The sequence below is a fragment of the Rhinoderma darwinii genome, chromosome 8 (genome assembly GCF_050947455.1).
Source record: "Rhinoderma darwinii isolate aRhiDar2 chromosome 8, aRhiDar2.hap1, whole genome shotgun sequence".
NCBI lineage: Eukaryota > Metazoa > Chordata > Amphibia > Anura > Rhinodermatidae > Rhinoderma > Rhinoderma darwinii.
This window is the reverse complement of record NC_134694.1, coordinates 20,804,450-20,824,618: the sequence shown is the minus strand read 5'-3', so window position 1 is coordinate 20,824,618 and position 20,169 is coordinate 20,804,450. Positions and strand designations below refer to the sequence as shown.

General features: G+C 35.7%; 1 protein-coding gene across 1 annotated transcript in view; it reads left to right on the top strand.

The window, feature by feature from the left end:
• Window positions 1–3,617: 3,617 nt before the first annotated feature.
• LMX1B (LIM homeobox transcription factor 1 beta) overlaps window positions 3,618–20,169 on the top strand; it is a 122,485-nt gene continuing 105,933 nt past the window's right edge. Inside the window, exons 1-2 of the mRNA XM_075834214.1 lie at window positions 3,618–4,185; window positions 6,541–6,727. Coding sequence (XP_075690329.1) covers window positions 4,047–4,185; window positions 6,541–6,727 — 326 coding nt within the window. The 5' untranslated portion in view covers window positions 3,618–4,046. The remainder of the gene's footprint in view (window positions 4,186–6,540; window positions 6,728–20,169) is intronic.

Here is a 20,169-nt window from a genome sequence, read left to right as displayed (position 1 = left end):
GTCAGTTATTTCTATTGTTTCATAGTCTAAAGGTTGGAGAGAGATAGGTGGATATTAAATAAGTACGAGAAACATAACAAAACAGTGTTTGTTTTATATATATATATATATATATATATATATATATATATATATATATATATATATATATATATATATATATATATATATATATATATATATATAATAAACGGATAGTGCAGAAATCAATATATAAAATACATACTAGATAAATAAAAGCATAAAACGATCTGCGATTCAGATAGATAGGCAGTTGTGATGTAGTATGTATGAAAGAGAGAGAGAGAGAGAGAGAGAGAGAGAGAGAGAGATCAATATTATCTAGAACTTTCTAGGTAATATAAAGTAATCCATTAGTATGATGGAAGTGATGCTATATAACAATGCAGCACATGGTTTTATAGAACCAGGACATGTACACGGACCTACTCTCTCTGCGACCCTCTTAGCCCATTGGCAGTAATGATCCCCTTTCCAGTGTATTCCTATTGCCCCTCTTCTCCTGGATGCAGTGTAAAGCACTATTTGCCTGGCACAGTGTGAATGTCCGAGTCACAGCACCCGGCAGCTTTGAAGAATTCCTCCTCAGAAGGATTCCCTCCTCCAAGACCAAAAACCCTATGGCAAAAAATTCCTCCAGCTAACCTGCTAAGAAGGTCCCAGGAGAAGCCACTTATAGGATGACTTACATGGGATTGATCCTTCCACATAAGACAATGGACAAACACAGAAACTAAAACCTATAATTAGTCTAAAGGAGCAAATACAAACACAAATAAACTCTCTGTTATTAGAGTCTACTCATTGCGCTTCATGTTATAATATTCAGATTCCTATAATCCATTTATTAGATAGTAATACAAAATATTACAAGTTATAGATATTTGCGACATTATCAGGCAGTTCTGCTTTGTCCCCATAGGCATTTGGGTTGTTCTGGGTTTTCCTACTCATGATCCTAGGCGGGAAGCTTTAGATTTCAGAGTTCCTTAAAAATAAATCTGTAACACCTTAAAGTGGTTAGACACTTGCTGGGGTGGATGTCTGATCAATAACTGATGATGAAAAGGGATTTTCTGTAGAGGTTTTTTAACTCCCTCTGTTGAAACTCTCCTGTTGTGGGATGAAATGTCTGTTTGAACCCAAGCCCACTGTGCAGGAGACAGCATTACATGGTCCCAAATCTGAAAGAGACCCCCCCAACCCCTTCTTCAAATGTCCCCACCCTGATTACATCAGACCATACAAGAATGGCATCCTATAACCTTGTCGTTTAAAGGGAACATGTTGAGTGTCTCACAATATATATAATATATATATATATATATATATATATATATATATATATATATATATATATATATATATATATATATATATATATATTTAACAATAGTGATGATAATATCAATAATAATAATAATAATAATAATGATGATGATAGATAGTAAAGAAAAGTAAACCGTTTTTTATGATATAAAAAATACGTTTAGATCTAATATAAACATATTTATATGTGATAAAAAAATAAAAATAAAAAAAAATATATATTTATATATATATATATATATATATATATATATATATATATATATATGCATATATATATATATATATATATATATATATATATATATATATATATATATATGCACACACAAACACATTATATAAATCTGAATTTAAAAAATATTGACCAAAATGTGACCAAATATACAACAAAATAAGTATTAGTATTTTTAGTTACATTTTCTAGTAGGAATATTTGTACTTATATATTGTTTATTTATAACTGTAAATGTGTTTTACATTTTTCCTATAAATTGCAAAAACTAATTCCGATTATGCAAATCTTTCTGTTTTACAAAAACAAAAATAATTCTTCTTCTGCTTGGATTTTTATAGTGAGATGAGGCGCAGTTCTGTATTTGCTCGCACTGCTTTGCATATATTATTGCGCCTTTATAAAATGGACTGTACAATGGAAGGAATCTTATCTGTAGTCGGGGCGGTAGATAAATAGTGTAATATGTAATGCAGACATATCTGACTTTGGGATCTTGAGGAGCATCTCAGGGAGCAGGATATTACAGCAGCATTGTGTATTTTTTGTATGTGAATCATGATGACAATTCCCCTTCTCCACTGCGCTGTATTATCAGCTCTGATCACCAGGTGCACATGGGGAGGTCACTGAATTTTGCAGCTTTTGTGCGCCACACAATGAGGACACACTTCTTCTCCTGCTCATATAATAGCATCAGTGTCCCACAGCTCAAAATAAAGACAATCTCATCATTTAACACTCCCTTTGTTATTCGTTAAATAAAATCCATAACAATCCAAATCCCCTCCCATCTAAAAAAAAAAATAATATATATATCCTGAAATCTATACATCATCAATAAGTAAAAAAAAAGAAATAATAATAAATATATAAAATATATAACGTTTTCCAGCAGTTAATGCGTTATAAACGCATTTATTTTTTTGTTTTTGTTAAAAAAAAGAAACAAAATAATGCAGGGAATGCACAAAGCGGGTATTTCTTGCCATAAATATACATTTTATGTATATCGACGCCTACGAATAAGATAGATAGATAGATAGATAGATAGATATGAGAGAGAGAAAGAGAGAGAGAGAAAGAGAGAGGGAGAACGAGAGAGGAGAGAGAAAAAGAAAGAGTAAGAGAGAGGACGTGAGAAAGAAAGAGAGAAAGGGAGAACGAGAGAGGAGAGAGAAAAAGAAAGAGTAAGAGAGAGAACGAGAGAGAGAAGGAGAGAGAGAGAGAAAGAAAGAAAGAAAGAAAGAAAGAAAGAAAGAAAGAAAGAAAGAAAGAAAGAAAGAAAGAAAGAAAGAAAGAAAGAAAGAAAGAAAGAAAGAAAGAAAGAGAAAGGGAGAACGAGAGAGTATGAGATAGATAGATAGAATATTTGTGCAATACAAACTGCTTTAAATTCTGTTTTGCAGGTTGCATTTGCCACAGAGAGTCTGGCCCTGTGCCCCTCAACTCACCCTTACCCAATGCAATTGTTATTTTTATATATATATATATATATATATATATATATATATATATATATATATATATATATATATATATATATATATATATATATATAATTTTTTAACATTAAATGGCAGCAAGTACAATATGTAAGAATGAAGCAGTCATGGCTACATACCCCAAATTCGCAGGTGTCCATAAGAACATTTATCAGCTACATAAAATACCTCATTTCAGCCATAAAGAAACAAGCCGGGCACCTATGCTATATTGACTCAGGTGTCAGGACTCTTTATTTTTAATTATAACCTGCCCTTTTTTAATTCCTTGGGAGGAAAAAAGAAAAGGGGGCATTAGAATCCAGGAATAAGGGTTTGCCCCCCCTACCCCTTACCCCCTCCCCCTTCTGAAGTTATTAGGAAGGGATAGAACTGAGAAAGTCTGGCACTATTTGCAGAAGGGGCCGCATCACCAGCGCGGATGAATACACAATAGAGTTCAAATGTCAGCAAGTTTGTAGAAAGAGAGAGAGAGAGAGCTAGAGGAGGTGACTGGGTGGAGTATCCATCCGCTGAGCAATCCCTGCTGTATGCAGCTCTACAGGACTGTGCATGGCACACAGGCTCAGGCTGTCTCTCCCTGGACATCCTACACAGGCACTTCCCTGGGATCTGTCACCCCCTCCCCTTCCACCCTGGCTTTTAGAGAGCACCCCTGCCACTCACCCCATAACCTTTCACTCTACCCCCGGCTCCCTTGGATCTCTCCTCCCTCTCCCTTCATACACAGGCAGGTGATCCCATCTGCCCCCCTCTTTGTGTTGTGTATGCAGCTCTTGTGGATCCTTCTTCAGTCATGATCATCTGAATACAATCCATCCATGCAGGATCTGGGATAAGGAAACTTCTCCTTCCAGGCTGTCTGAACTTATTGTGAAGTTGACTCTTGCTAGTATTATTCTGATTTTGCTGCTTAAACTGCCACCATCATCATCATTGTCATCATCATCATCTTCATGGATATTGCAACAGGTCCTGAGTCCTTGGAGAGGTGCTTTAACAGGGGGCAGAGTGACTGTGCCAAGATGCTGGACAATATTAAAATGGAAGATCACCCACTCAGGGCTGGCACTGCCACATTAGGAGTTTTGCTGGGTAAGTGTTTGTCCTCTATACAGTGTTATATTTAGGAGAGTGGACTATGCAGAAGTTCTAGCTGGGCTTTATTTGATTACTACTGGGATATGTTATACATTGGGCTATTGGTAACTGTACCCAACTCACATAACAATACGCTGGCAGACCCTAAAATCTGCTATACACAGCCCAAAATTAGATCAGGAAGTGAATGAGTACATCTTATATATCTCCTATAATGAGTGTGACTGGTCTCCTGATACAGGTGCCAAGTGTGGCATTATATATAATGCATAGTGTGTACAGACATGTGTCTTGGAGAGTGTATATGTCAACAAACAAATTCACTATGTCCTAGCACAAATCAGTTTGTATATTAAAAGTGTAAAGATGTAGCATAGCTGAATTTGTCTTTTGGGATTATATCAGTGTGTACTTTTTACGTAAAACTGCAAGTAATTCCACTTCTTTATCTTAACTATTAGTTATATGAAACTCAGCTCTGCTACATCTGTACAATATGAGGGTAGATACATATGGCAAAGCACAACAAAACTACAAATAATAATAATAATTAATTAGTAATACAATTCTATAAATAACAACCACCATATACTATTATTGTAACGACTACTACTCTTGCTGTTACTACTACGAAGAATAATAATACTGTTAGTATTATTTCTGCTGCTACTAATAACAATAATAATAATAATAACTTGACAAATAGTATGACTACAACTTACAGCTAGCAGTCATGTACTATAAATAGTTGTAATGACAATTATATTAAATATAGTATTTATATAATATATATGTAATGAGTAGGAATAATATATTATTTTTATTATCACCACTATTATTATTAGTAATAGTAATAATAATAATAATAATAATAATAATAATAATAATTAGCATAATCTCACTGTACATGACAGTGTTAGTATAATGTGATCTGCATACATATATACAATATAACCTAAATAACTATACACTATAATAGTGGCATTAGCTATAAGGAATATCATTGCATTCATTAGTAATAATAATATAATATATATTTAACCGAACATAAAATATAACGTTCTACAACAATGTACAATGTAACATGATTCCTAAAGTCTCCAGACTATTATTAGTGGCTTATTAAATACATAGAAAGTTTAGGGGCAGATTGGGCACAGGAATTTTAACTTGCACCTTTGCCAACCTCCAGTGCCCTCCAATGTATTAATACCAGAGTGACGGGTGCATTGAATGAAATATTTGCAGTCGCCTCGGATCATTATACAGTGTGTATTGCAGATCGTAAAAAAACAAACATATAATAGTAGGAGTAGTTATACAGGACAGACAGAATATTATATATGTATATATATATATATATATATATATATATATATATATATATATATATATATATCTCAGTGAGAGGGTCAGGAGCTCTAATAAACGCTTGGGGATACAGACAGCATTAACATATTCTGTTACATAGTCCCATATGCGTGCAATATATTCTTGTAATGATTACAGGTTAATTAAATATTTATTTTATTTTAGAACATATTATTCCACATAAACATATACGCAGTCACATAGACTAATATAGATTTTAAGCACTTTTATTTGTGGACACTTTATCACTTGTGGTCACTGTCTCCGTGTATCTGTATGTGATATATTATCTATCTGTCTATCTATCTATCTATCTATCTATCTATCTATCTATCTATCTATCTATCTATCTATCTATCTATCTATCTATCTATCTATCTATCTATCTATCTATCTATCTATCTATCCATCTATCATCTTTATATTAACCTCATCACACGTGTGCAGTGTTCAGTTACCACCATCAGTATCATCATCATGTACATGTATGTATTTCATACATAGTGTGGACATATCACTTATCCTCTTATATATTGTACGTGATGTCTATGCAGTTTGGATATTTTACTTTGATTTGATTGGTTGGTGCCCATTATCATCCTCTTTATTATCATCATCATGTAGGTGTATGGAATATGTATACAATATCCATAATTTACTTGATTACCTATGTGGCAATAGTTGGACCCATCATCATCCTCATGCACATGTATGCAATAAGTATTCAGTATAAATAATTCACTTTATTACATTTGTGTATTTTTTGTGGTGCTCATCATCTTCCTCATCTGTACATATTTCACTTTATCTTGTGTGTGGCCATCATCATCATCTCCATCATCATCATCTTCTTCTTTTACTACTTCTTCTTCATCAGGTATGTTTATCCTGTGTGCATATATCTCTGATTTTAGGATTTGTGTGTAGGTGCAGTATTGAGTGGGCATCATGATGTAATAAGTGTCCTGTATCCCCCAGGCTCAGAGTGCCAGCACCAGGCAGTATGTGAGGGCTGCCAGAGACCCATCGCAGACCGTTTTCTGATGAGAGTCAATGAGTCCTCCTGGCATGAGGAGTGTTTGCAGTGTACAGTATGTCAGCAGCCTCTCACCACCAGCTGCTACTTCCGGGATAGAAAGCTCTTCTGCAAGCAGGACTACCAACAGTAAGGAACTCTCTGCCCATATATACATACTGTGCCACATAACTCTATGCCTATATATGTCCATTGGTATTTCCCATACAGTGAAACAACAGTATGCTCATAAATATCTATAACCTTACATGCCCATATATACCTACCTGCCCATATATACTGATGTTATAAGACTCTGCCCATATTCACCACCCTCATACACTGTGCCAGTTACTGCCCTCACCATAAACCTAAAAAAAAGTCATAAAACTTTGCTTAATATTTCTACTCTATACATAGATCTTCTATACATACTCATAACTCTTCCTATTGTATATAGTGCCATAGTCCTGCCCATATATCTACCATATGCATACTTTACATGTCGTGCAATCACTCTGCCCTTGCATTGTAGATATGAAGGACCATAACCATGCCCATAATCTACTACCTTATATACTCTACCATAAATATCAGTCACTGACCACAGATGTCACTCCTGATACCATCACCACTTATCTGATCAGAGGCAATAAACCATCATTACTTCAGTATCCATATCTCGACATCACTTTAGTAAACGTTTCAATTATTTATCTACTTGTCTGTTGGGAGAAAGACAATTAATAGCAGGGATGTGATTTCGTTTTTCACTGACTACTACTGAGTAAAATCCAGCTCATGGTAATCATAGGAAAGGAGCCTGATCTCCCAGATAAACACTGGGTATTGTTCTGGGGAGGTGAATCATCAATACAGGCTTATTTGTTCACCTGCAACCTCAAATTACTCCTAGACAAGCTTTATGTGTCTGAGAGTACACATATGTAATAGCTGTGTGTGTGTGTGTGTGTGTGTATAATATATATATATATATATATATATATATATATATATATATATATATATAGTAACACTTGTGATAATTCGGACACCTATGATAGCAATGTATAAATTGGAACATTGTATGTGATATCTATCTATCTATCTATCTATCTATCTATCTATCTATCTATCTATCTATCTATCTATCTATCTATCTATCTATCTATCTATCTATCTATCTATCTATCTATCTCATGCATGTTCCAATTTATACATTGCCATCATAGTTGTCAGAATTATCCTAAGTATTACCTTTGGAAGGTAATCATGGTGATATAAATGTGATGGCACCTGCTCTACTATTGTTTGCTAATTGAATTATCCAAACAAGTTTAAGAGAAAAAAAAAAATAGGATCCGTCTTGTACAAGGAAAACACGGAATCAGAATCGTGTAATCCCCATACAAAGCATATTATATACGGTCATATATTCTGTAGGTTGATACAGTTTATTATATAGTGTTATATATTATGCAGGTTGATACAGTTTATTATATAGTGTTATATATTATGCAGGTTGATACAGTTTATTATATAGTGTTATATATTCTGTAGGTTGATACAGTTTATTATATAGTGTTATATATTCTGTAGATTGATACAGTTTATTATATAGTGTTATATATTCTGCAGGTTGATACAGTTTATTATATAGTGTTATATATTCTGTAGGTTGATACAGTTTATTATATAGTGTTATATATTCTGCAGCTTGATACAGTTTATTATATAGTGTTATATATTCTGCAGGTTGATTCAGTACATCATATTGGGTTATCTATTATGTACTATGACTGTATACAGACTGCGAATTTTGTAATATAGTGACATTTGAATTGAGATAGGTTTAAAGAAATATAATTTATCTGCATACATACATAAATATATAATCATCCAGTTTTATTATACTCGTATGCCATGGAATTAACCATTTCATTGTGACATTTTTAATAAGTCCTTTTTCTCTATAAACCACTAGCGACCATTGTCTATTTTTTTGGAAGCAATTTTTTTTTATATATTCTTAAACATTTAGTGTATACTGTACTGTGCATTTAACCACTAGCCGTATTCCTTACAATATGGGTAAATAATTCCATTGTCTTCTCTATTATGTTATATTATAACTACTGCGACCCATTTCATGTACCTCATTACCGAATGGATCGCACTTGTGCCCCTTTTAATAATATATAATGCCTAATTACCGCAATCAACATTCCTGTACCTTCATATTGGCTCCTACACTGCATCCCCGTTAAACATGACATACTTCTATGACTTTAGATTCAATACTCACGGCATTGCATTTTCTCGTTTATTGTATCGCATAAACATGGCATGTTTTAAAAAACAAAAACATTGCGTCATTTTGCAAAATGTCGCAATTTATATACCCTGCAGGTAACCTTACTCCTATGTTGTCTATTAAGATTTCTATTATTATCTTCTGTATTTATGCGACTTTTAACAATGAAACATAAATATATGTGTATTTTGCTTGCATTGACGATCGCTAAACAGACGGTTCCGGTCTATAGAGTTCATCAGTGCAGGAGAGGCGTTTAGTTTAACCCTTTGGCTCTGCGGAGTCAGCAAATTCCCAATCAACTTTTATTTTATATTTGGCCACTATCAGGTTTCTCCAAAGTGTCGGGAGTCATGTAGTAACCCAAACATTCCCTATCATAATGAGAGAGAGGGGTGGTGGGGGGTGAGAGTCTCTTCAATGTGCTCTCCATGCTTGTCAGTAGAATTTAGAGGCTCTTTGTGTAGTGGGGTGCACACAGCTACTTCAATCACTCAGACATAATAAGTCTCTGCTAGAAGTCTGCATAGACACAAAGAGAAACATCTATTGCTTTGCATCAGTCTTTGTCAGGCAGCTCCTATACAGGCCTATAGTCATTCCTAGCAACCATATTTATATCCTACCTACAGCATGAAAGTCCTTCTCCCTGGTAACCTGTACTCAGTGTAATAACATGACATGCTGCTGACTACAAATATTCTGGAGGTAACAACTGCTTAGGGATTTTTTTTTTCTTGGATCTCCTGAAATGTTACAAACAACTAATATGATCCCATTTTTTTATATTAGGGAAAAATATCTGATAACATCTAATTATGTGTAAAATGGGACAAATTAGCAGGAAAATATGCATTTAGTTAGATCTGTTCATGGCAGACATTTAATGAAGGGAAATTAAATCTGCTTTTTATATATATAGCCTTCGAAAGATATTATATATATATATATATATATATATATATATATGTGTGTATTTTGTATTTATTTTGTATTTTTTTTCTCTCTATTTTTCTATACTTTAGCATTATTATAAATTTTTACATAAATATTTTTTGCCTTTGTTATAGAGAAAAGTTGTGTATTAACGAAGAAATTATGTGACAAATGACTTCATTTTATAGAATAAAATGAAATTATACTCATTTTTTATTATTTATATAGCACCATCCTCTCCCAACCCACTGTACAATATATATATATAATTTTATTATATTTTTTTTATCATTTATGCATTGTGATAATACTCTGGGTTACTTACCTGCACTGCTATGTAAATACAAATAACACATTGCTATTATCACATTGAATTGTGCCAATTGACAGACACTGGTCTACTACGCCGAACAAACTGAACTATGCTACAGCTATACAATACTATATTATATCATTGCCATTCTCACTCTTGTAACTGTTTGACTGCTAGGTATAAATTTCAACTCTGGCTGGCAGAGGATGGGTTAAGCGGTGTCGCCCGTTTAGGACAAGTGGGACCCTGTTGAGGTATTCATGCTTACTGGCAATTAAGAGAGATATCTCCTTGTAAAGTATTGTTGTATCACAGCACCTGGTGTGACGGGACAAGGGGACCTGCTGTGGGGCTGTCACCATGAACCGTCACTACCAGGCCTTAATGGCAAGATATATGGAAGAAACCTTTAAGTTTCATTCTCTGAAGTTTATGGAAGACATTTATTTCTAAATCAGATTTAAAACTTGTTGCTTGCCCTGATGTGGTTGACCATATCTTGTACAATCTGGTGTCACATAAAGGGACATGGTCAATATTTGCTTTGCATCTTTTTCATACTGTTCTATAATGGAAATCTCCTATACGGGCTTTCCATATTTTCTTAGTGATATGACAACAATATCTATCTATCTATCTATCTATCTATCTATCTATCTATCTATCTATCTATCTATCTATCTATCTATCTATCTATCTATCTATCTATCTATCTATCTATCTATCTATCTATCTATCTATCTATCATCGTCACATATGTATCTTTCAATCAATCATCGCATATGTATCTATCATCGTCTATCTATCATCGTCTATCTATCGATCTATCTATCTACCTATTATGAATCGATCTATCCATCTGTCGAAAAAAGATCTTTTTATAGACAAGTTTTAAACTGGTAGACTCATGCATTATTTTTATGTATTGGCTTATTATTATTATTATTATTACTTTATATCGTTTCATGGCACTGTACATTGTAAAACAAGAACTTATATGTGATTCATTCACAAGAACACATATATAAAACCAATGCGGTATTCATATAATATTATACCAAAACAATACAGCGTAAACTAGATATACCAGGAGAGAGAATCCTGCCCATTCGAGTTTATAATCTATAAGGAATCCATGTATTTGTACATATAAAATGAATTCAATTGTCGATATACAAATCATGGTGTTCAGCACTTTATACCAAGGCACATAGGTACATGTGGGAAAAATTAGTGCATCCCTTTTTTTTCAACCCCTTTTATTTATTTATTTTTGAACTTCAGTAAAGACTTTATTTCTAATTGTCTAGTTGTCAGAATTATCCATGTATTGTACTTCAGACACATAGACGCAGCCACATACATGTATATATATATATATATATAGAGACACGTAGTCACAAAACAAAAACACATACTCATACATACCTACATACGCACGCACGCACGCACGCACGCGCGCGCGCACACACACACATACACATACACATAGACAGATAGACTTTCAGCCATACACACACACACACACACACACACATACTTATATAGATACATTGTGCGTAGTGCAGTTGTATCCAGACATTATACTGCTCTCATTGATAGTAATGATAAAGACATTCCAGGCTCAGCCAATTTTTTATATCAATCTGTATCAGTGGTTGGGGGATTATGTAGGTAGTAATAAAAATAATCAGACTCCAGGCCGCAGAATCTGTATGTAATTTTGAATTCAGGATGGCTTGCAGCTTGAGAAGTGCCCTGCTCCACATCTCCTATTCTAGAGTACTCACAACCTTTCATTAAAAAATAAAAAATGTGGAAAAACTCCCGAATTCCCTGTATTATTTGTCATTGGGCAAAGCAATGTGTTACTGCTCTAGAGGAAAAAGAAGCATAAACAGTATATAAATATAGAAAAAAACTTGTTATGAATGACTGGTAATAATATTCCAAAACTAAATAATTTTTTTTTATAAAATCATAAAAATTCTACACAATAAATATTATGGAAAAAAACATTAAAATCTATATCTAGTATATATAAAAAAGCAAAAATAAGTGTTCATTTTACTGGTTTGTTAAAAGTTATATTTATTAATCACAATGCTAAGTGCAACGATATCAATACTGTAGTAGAAATGTTCCTTTTTTTGTTTATTTTAAAAAAAAAAATTGTGGGGGGTTTTTCGGAAAAACTTGCAAAATCCCTCCATATCCTGCTACAAGCTTAAGACTGCATGATTGTTTCATGTTTACTTGTGGCGAAGTTCAGCCTAGGTTCAAAGGAAAGGATTTAGTAAGAAAAAAAAAATATATATATAAAAAAATGAAATGAAAATCTAAAAAAAAATATAAAGAAAATGAAAGAAAAAAACAAGGAAAATATATAAAAACAACATGTAAACAAGTATAAAATGTAAAATTATAAGAACACATCCCTCTTTCCCTTTCTTTCTTATATCAAGTCATTCATAGGCCCGGGCCCAGCACTGGGTTATATAATGAAGCGAGTGAGGCCTGGTCGTGGCTAAGGTTACTATTATCCTATAAAGAAAATACTTATATAAGGGGAGGCTTCTTAGCATTTCAATACATGTGATTAACTAGTAAAATAAGATACTGTACGTTATTTGCTATGACATATATCTAATACTGCCCAACATTTATATTTCTGAGGTAAACTGCACAGTTTACGTCCAAATTAGAACATTGTTTACAATTAAATATTTATGTAGTGTCAAATACTTTTCTTAAGACTCGGTACTCGTTTAACTTTGACCGTAATCGCTCACCAGAGAGATGCCGGCGGACGACCTTGACGCATTTTCAACACATTTTTTTGGGGGTGCATATTTTCAAATGAAGTTGATCCGACCCATCTGTACACTGAGCACGGCAATCTTGTGTGCGCCAAAAATCTGTCTTCAAATGTTTTCTGAGAAGGTGCGGCATGAGAAAATGCAGGTTTAATACACAGACGCATAGAGAAGTCATTTTTCCCTGCTTCAATTTAGCGCTAAAATCACTTTTTTGTGGTTCCCAATACATGGTCCCCACAAAGACCAAGTATTTTAAAGCAAGATTTTTGGTGCTCATACTGTTGATATGTTATTCTTTTAATTTTTTGGGATTGTTTTTTTTTTTATCTTAACCTTAAAAAATTATTTCCAGAAAAATAAATGCACTCTTGCCAGGCCTGCATCTGACCTAATGAGATATATATATATAATTTAGTTTGGTTTTAATAATTTTTTATAATCATATTCAACAATTGAGGAAAATTTAAAATTCAAAAGATGAATTTTTTTTACAATTAAACAAAAATAATTATTTTTAATAATGAAAATTTAAAAATTCAAAAATGTTTGTATTAAATATTCAATCTTTTCTGCTATATAAGAGGAAGGTAGTAACATTTTTAATGAGCGTCTATGATATTCGCCTAACCTCTTGTAAACTGCAGATACGTTGTTTAACCTGGGGAGTTATTATTCTGTGGTTTTTAAATTAATGACTATGATAGAATAGACAATGGAGAAAATAGTAATTACTTGAAATATTAAAAATGATGGCAGCCGTGATTAGGATGTAATTATCATTGTCAGTGTAATAACATTGTGAAACTGGCCCGTCGCATAGACATCATCAATAAGAGGACCACATGGGCTATTAACCCTTACAACACCTACACACTCTTTTGTGTGTCAGCACTAAACTTTTTTTTTAAATAGCTTCCATCATAGAAAGCGTGTGTAGAAACACACAACACAAACCACATGCACATATATATATATATATATATATATATATATATATATATATATATATATAAAACACACACATAATAGCCCTGCTATATTAGATCGGCTTTAAAAGTGAACAAATACCCAACCTCTACATTACCTTAACAGTTTACATGACCACTACTTAAAAAATGGCTCATTTATATATGGAACACCTGTCAGTGACTCATAGAATGAGAGTACAAGGCTTTAAAAGGCATAATAAGGCCACAGATGCAGATCGGGTAGACCTCACGTGGTCTTTTAGATTCATGTTAAAAATATAAAAAAGAATAAAAAAAAAAAAAAAAAAAAGACCACACGGTGCGGAAGACCTTACCCCTTCTATAAAACTGACCCTGAATGAAATAGAGAGAAATACGGTGATAAATGTATAGAGAAATCTTACCAGTAAGCGAGATGCAAAAGTTGGGTCGCAAGTGGGCTACCTAAACATAACACATATAAGGTACTGGGTAAACTACTACTTTTAGTAGTAGTAATACTATTAATACTACTAATTTTACTACTGTAATGATTACTACTACTACTACTACTATGAATACTACTAATAATAATTCAAGCATGTAGCCGAAGTACCATTTCATTACAAGCTGTATTATGAAGGGTGGAATATTCAGCAAATTGATTGGTTAAAGCTGGCCATAGACACAGTTGACATCAGCGAACATTTATCTTCTGTCCATGGCCATCTTAACAGGGTTGTCTGTTTTGACAATCCCTTTTTGTTTGAACGATCCCTGGTGATAAATTGATCACAAGGTATAATCCTGCTGCTGGGACACTCAGTGATCAGCTGTAATCTGTGTGGGTAGCTGAAAGCAAGTGTTCTTTTTCTCTGCAGTGCCACCTCAGGGGAAATAAAGAATTACACACTTCCTATTAAAATGAATGGGCTGCCCATGTAATGCACGGACATGTTGGGTCCTCCAGAGCAAGAGATACTTTTTAGAGTTGCTCTCTGCCAATAACTGAGGGTCCTGAAAAGGGGTCATCGAAATCTATTGACTCAGAATTCCCTAATTCACAACCTCGTTTTTAAAGGGTAGTCTCATGAGAACAACCTCTTTTTTAAAAAAAAAAAAGCCGACATGGAGATCAATTGATTGTCGTGGATCTAGCTTCTCTCAGAGCGGCTCTTCATTCTGGCATGTAAAGGTGGGTACCAAGCGGGGGACCCCTCTCGATGACATGACATACATTTGCCCTAGAAGAGCATATAGGCAGGGGTTGTCAGAAGTGACAACCCATTTAATATATGTTCCAAAACAGGTGCCCAGTGTTAAGGTGGCAAGGGGAGCAACACTGATTTTTTTTCGGTCCAGGCCACAATTTTAATCTTACTGTATTCAGCAGTTTGAAAGGGTATGAAAACTTATCGGACCTGCTCAGAAACAATGATCATTGTCATGACAGTCATCATGCCCATGGTTAATTGACCACAATTAAGGAACGGAGGGAAGCAATGCAAAAAGCGGGGAAATGAGCGTCTGCCAAAAACCTCTGACGCTGTTTATCTCAGTGGAAAGAATGGACCGGAAGAAAAAATAGAATCTGACCTGTCCGATTTATGTGTCCCCTGGCACAAACTATTGGACGAGGGTCCGGTGGTCTCCATAGACATGAGATTGTCGGTACATGCTACTGATATTGCCGAGATCTGATGGAAAATATCTAATGTCTATTGGCAGGGAGACTACATTTCTATACAGAATTAACAGCCTATGTCAACATTACCCTCCCTCAGGTTGGCCAGGTAGTAGACTTGTGTACAACTAATTCTCATTAAGCTCACAAATACAAACAGACACATGCGTCTACACACAGACAGACAGACGCGTATAAGGAGATGCACACAGACACACATTGTCTTACAGCTGGCGTCTAGAGGTGACATAAATATTGGAAGTGGTTGATTGTCTCTCCCGTGGTTTAACCCTTTCACATGAAAATACACTACAAACATTCAAGGCAATGTTCTCATTGCTTCATGGCTGGTTGGTGCATGTTACGAGCTGAGGATCCTTCACTCTGTTAGTTGAGACATCACTTTGCAAAAGTGACAGCTGTAGCGTCTCTTGTCACCGGGGTTCTATGTGGGAGTAAACATTAAGCCAATTAAAGATGCCATTGATATTAGATCACTGGGGGCCTTGCATGGGAAAGAATGTCATTCAATTACGCGTGGGGGTACATTTCATTGTATTTTCGTTAAAATTAGGTTCTAGTATTTGTAGTAGTTGGAATCGGTGCTGAAAATTCAGCTACGAAGCTTCTTACCCAGGGCCGCCATCAGGAATTTCAGGGCCCCATACAGCTAAATGTTCTGGGCCCCCCTACCGTGGAACCGCCTGTTAACGGTACTCCGTCCAGCACTATATCATGGTACCCAGGGCCGCCATCAGGGGGCGTATTAGGGGTACTGATGTGAGAGGCCCGGCCAAACCTAATTGAAAGGGGGGCCCGCAGCTCACGGCCGGGCCCCCCTTTCAATTAAGTTTGGCCGGGCCCCCTACAGTAGTACCCCTAATACCCCCCTGATGGCGGCCCTGTTCTTACCACTGGGTGTTGTGTTTGTGATTGGCTTTCCAAATGGAACAGGGGTATAGATTGATGCTTCTGGGCCTCAGAGTTGTTTCTCACTTCAAAGACCTATGGGTTCCCAAATATAGAAGCCCAACTGTAATTGAAACATTTACAAATCCTACTGTTGGGTGGCAGCGATGGGAGCACCCACTGTAATTTAATCATTTTGTTGTACTGTATGTATAGATTTCACGTGAATAGGAATTCTTACAGCGATTTAACTCTAACTTTCCAAACATACCCTAAAAGTTAATGTGGTGAGGATCCAGTGGCTGGGATCCAACTGATCTCAACAACTAACTGATCCTGGTCCCAGGTTTATGTGAAGGACTGGTCATGCAAACACATTTTCTATCCATTGAAGGTTTCCATATTTTCTATTCATTTCAATGGAGAGGAACTGCGCAAGCTTGTCAATTATCCAAAAACAAAGCACCACTACCTGCTTGTTCCTAAAGGTCTCAGCGGCCATACTCCCACTGATCTGGCCTTAATGGCATGTCTGATTGACCTATTATTATAGGAAAACCCTTGTAACCTATGGTTAAATGCTTGTAGACAGATAAATGAGTATGTCCGTAGCCATATAGTCCTCAAGAGCAGATCTTGAGCAACATGTCTACGAACCCTCCGTTGTTTGTTGACATCCATGAATAAGGAGTGTGTACATGGGGTAACATTGTAAGACCTGGAGAGCCCTTTTTAAATAAGTAATGTAATTGTAATAAAATGTTACTATATTATTTAGTTGAGTTTATGATCAGGACCACAATATAGTTTTCTCGAGCTCTAATGCCAGAAGGACTGCAGTGCATTACTGAGCACTCGCCTCTGGCTGTGTAACTGCTCAGGTCTTTTGATGTTGTCTGAACGCAAGAAAAATGTGTATACAGGAAGGGAAGGTGTTACACCTGAACCTGTGTAAGGGAGGTGTCGGAGAGAAAGTGCATGGCTATCTATTTATACCAGAGAGTGCCTTGGGCTCTTGTCTTGACTCAAATACCACATACTGTACAGTGAAAATATGTCCCTCCATTACTGTGTATCTGTATCTGAAGTTAAAGGGTAGCTAAACGTTCAACAAACTTTTGACGTGTCATAGTGACATGTCAGAAGTTTTTATTGGTGTGGGTACAAGCACTGAGACCCCCACCAATCGCTAAAACAAAGCGCCTGAAGTGCTCGTGTGAGCGCTCAGCTGCTTAGTTTCTGTTCGGCTTTTTCCAGAAAGCTGATGTAGCGATGTACGGGCCCACAGACTTTCTATTGAGTCCGTACACCGCTACATTGATTACCAGAAAAAGCCAAACAGAAACGGAGCGGCTAAGCACTCACACGAGCACTTCTGCCGCTTCCAATTATCGATTGGTGGGGGTCTCAGTGCTCGGACCCCCACCAATCAAAACTTCTGACATGTCACTATGACATGTCAGAAGTTTGACGTTTAGTTACCCGTTAAGGTGAAAATCTTAGACAAGGCACAATAGATTATATGTATACATGTTTAATTAAAGATTTCTTTATATAGCATATATTCATCTTTTTCTAACAAATTTCATGGATAACACCGCAAATTACACTTGCATAAAAAAAAAAACATCCCCAGAGTACCCACTGAGGGGCTGAAATGAAGCGAATGCTACACGATGATGTCATCACATAGCGCTTACTTAATTTCAGCACCTTAAATCTTCAGTGAGCACTCTAAAACAATCTTGCAGCATAAAGAGAGAGTCACATGTTCTGTTTCCTAACTCCACAACTTGTTCAAATCAAGAAGTGCTCTGAATAAATATGATTATGTCACATGAGACCTAGGGCAATTCTGACCTGGTGGTCTTTCATTCGCATTAGGCACACTCTTCATTGAATGTTTTTTTCTAAAGGGGCTGTTTAGTGGGTTCAAATGCAAACATCAGCTTAGCTTGTTTAGGGCATTTTATAGACACCCTAATTTAAAAAGGGGTTGTCCTAGTATTTCATTACCAATTCTACACTAATTATCCCATTGATGCCTACCAGGGAAGAGTAGGGGCTCCACACTGGGCTTGTTTCTTCTGGCCCTGTCTATCTTTGAGATAGCACTTTGGGGGCTGGCCCTCGCAGTGACACTCCTAAGAAGAGGAGGGGCTTGGTGCCAAATGTCTGCAATCCCCACAATCATTAATTCCTTACATACTTATGACAATGGCATGACTATCCTCTATACACCACCAATGCCCATAACATCCCAAAATGGAAACTAACCCTTGTCTGTATATTTAGCACTAACTATAATATGGATTCTATAGAAACTTTGTAAAAATGCTGTTACATCATGGAAAATCTCGCACATCTTATGTGAACTGTTCCGGTGACTCCTCTGTCAGGGACACCGTGTAATGAATTCACCAGTTCTACTTCTGGCAGAGTCTTCCATACTTCCCGTTTAACCTATTTCTATAAGACAGCCAGAGGCAATTCCCTTTGTTGATGACGCATTGATAATCCCATAATTACAGCTACTATTAATGATGTTGGGGATTTGGATACTCAAACTTACATAAAGTTTCTTTGCAGCAGGTAAAGTTACACTATAGTTTCAGGACTGTGTAGTATTAAAGAAATTCGGTAGAGAATTTCTGCTGTAAGGATAATATATAATTTTCTATGCCTCAAATTAAAGGGGTTTCCAGTTTTAGGCGCATAAAGCCTAGTCACTGTACAATGAAAGGTTATGCAACTACCTAGTATATAAATTCATCCGTTTTCACAATCCTTGTTTTGCAGTCAGTGAATAGAAGCATTCACTGTTTATATTGAGTGAATGAAAAGCTGTTCTGCTCATACAGCTGCAGCGCCCTCTTTGAGCAGGATAATATCAGGACAGGTGTGCAACTTCTGAATGTAAACAATGTTTTCATCCATTGATTGCAAGCAGAGATCTTAGACTAATATACAACATATATTAGAAAGTTTCATAACTTTTCATTATATAATCAAAAAGTTTTATTTAGATAAACAGAAAAAAACCTCTATAAGTCCAATATTAATATTACACAGTCCATATTAGGGCAGGTTCACACCTGCGTCGGTCTTTCCGTTGTTTAGCTCCATCAGAAGAGCAGATGAAAATCCTAAAATTGGTGTTTCCGTTGTACGAAGAACACCACCGGCGGCCGATGAAACCCATTGACTTTAATGGGTTCCATCGGGTTTCCGTCGGGGAATCCATGGTTTTACTGGAAAAAGTAATACGCTATTGTTGCGGTATTTTCGGCCGGAGTTGCAATGGAGGCTGCTAATTTTGCCTCCAATGCAGATGTGAACAGGCCCTTATCTCATTACCTCTAAGATTCGATCAGTAATTTGCTGATCTGGCTGAGAAAAAAATATATAGTCGGCCACGCACGCGAAGATGATTCTTGTTGGACTGGACGTAGCAACTTAAAACTGGTGGTTTCCAAGTGGATACCATCAGCAAGTTTTATATCAGAGATCCTGATGAAGGGGACCGACCGTTGGCTGATCCATGCCCTTTCAATGCCACTTTGAGAATGATCTATAGATAAGGTTGGGGTCTCTTTTTATGGATCTTAATATTTTGAGAAAAGTGGACCCCAACATTATCTACTTAAAGGAACGATATGTATTTATTTAT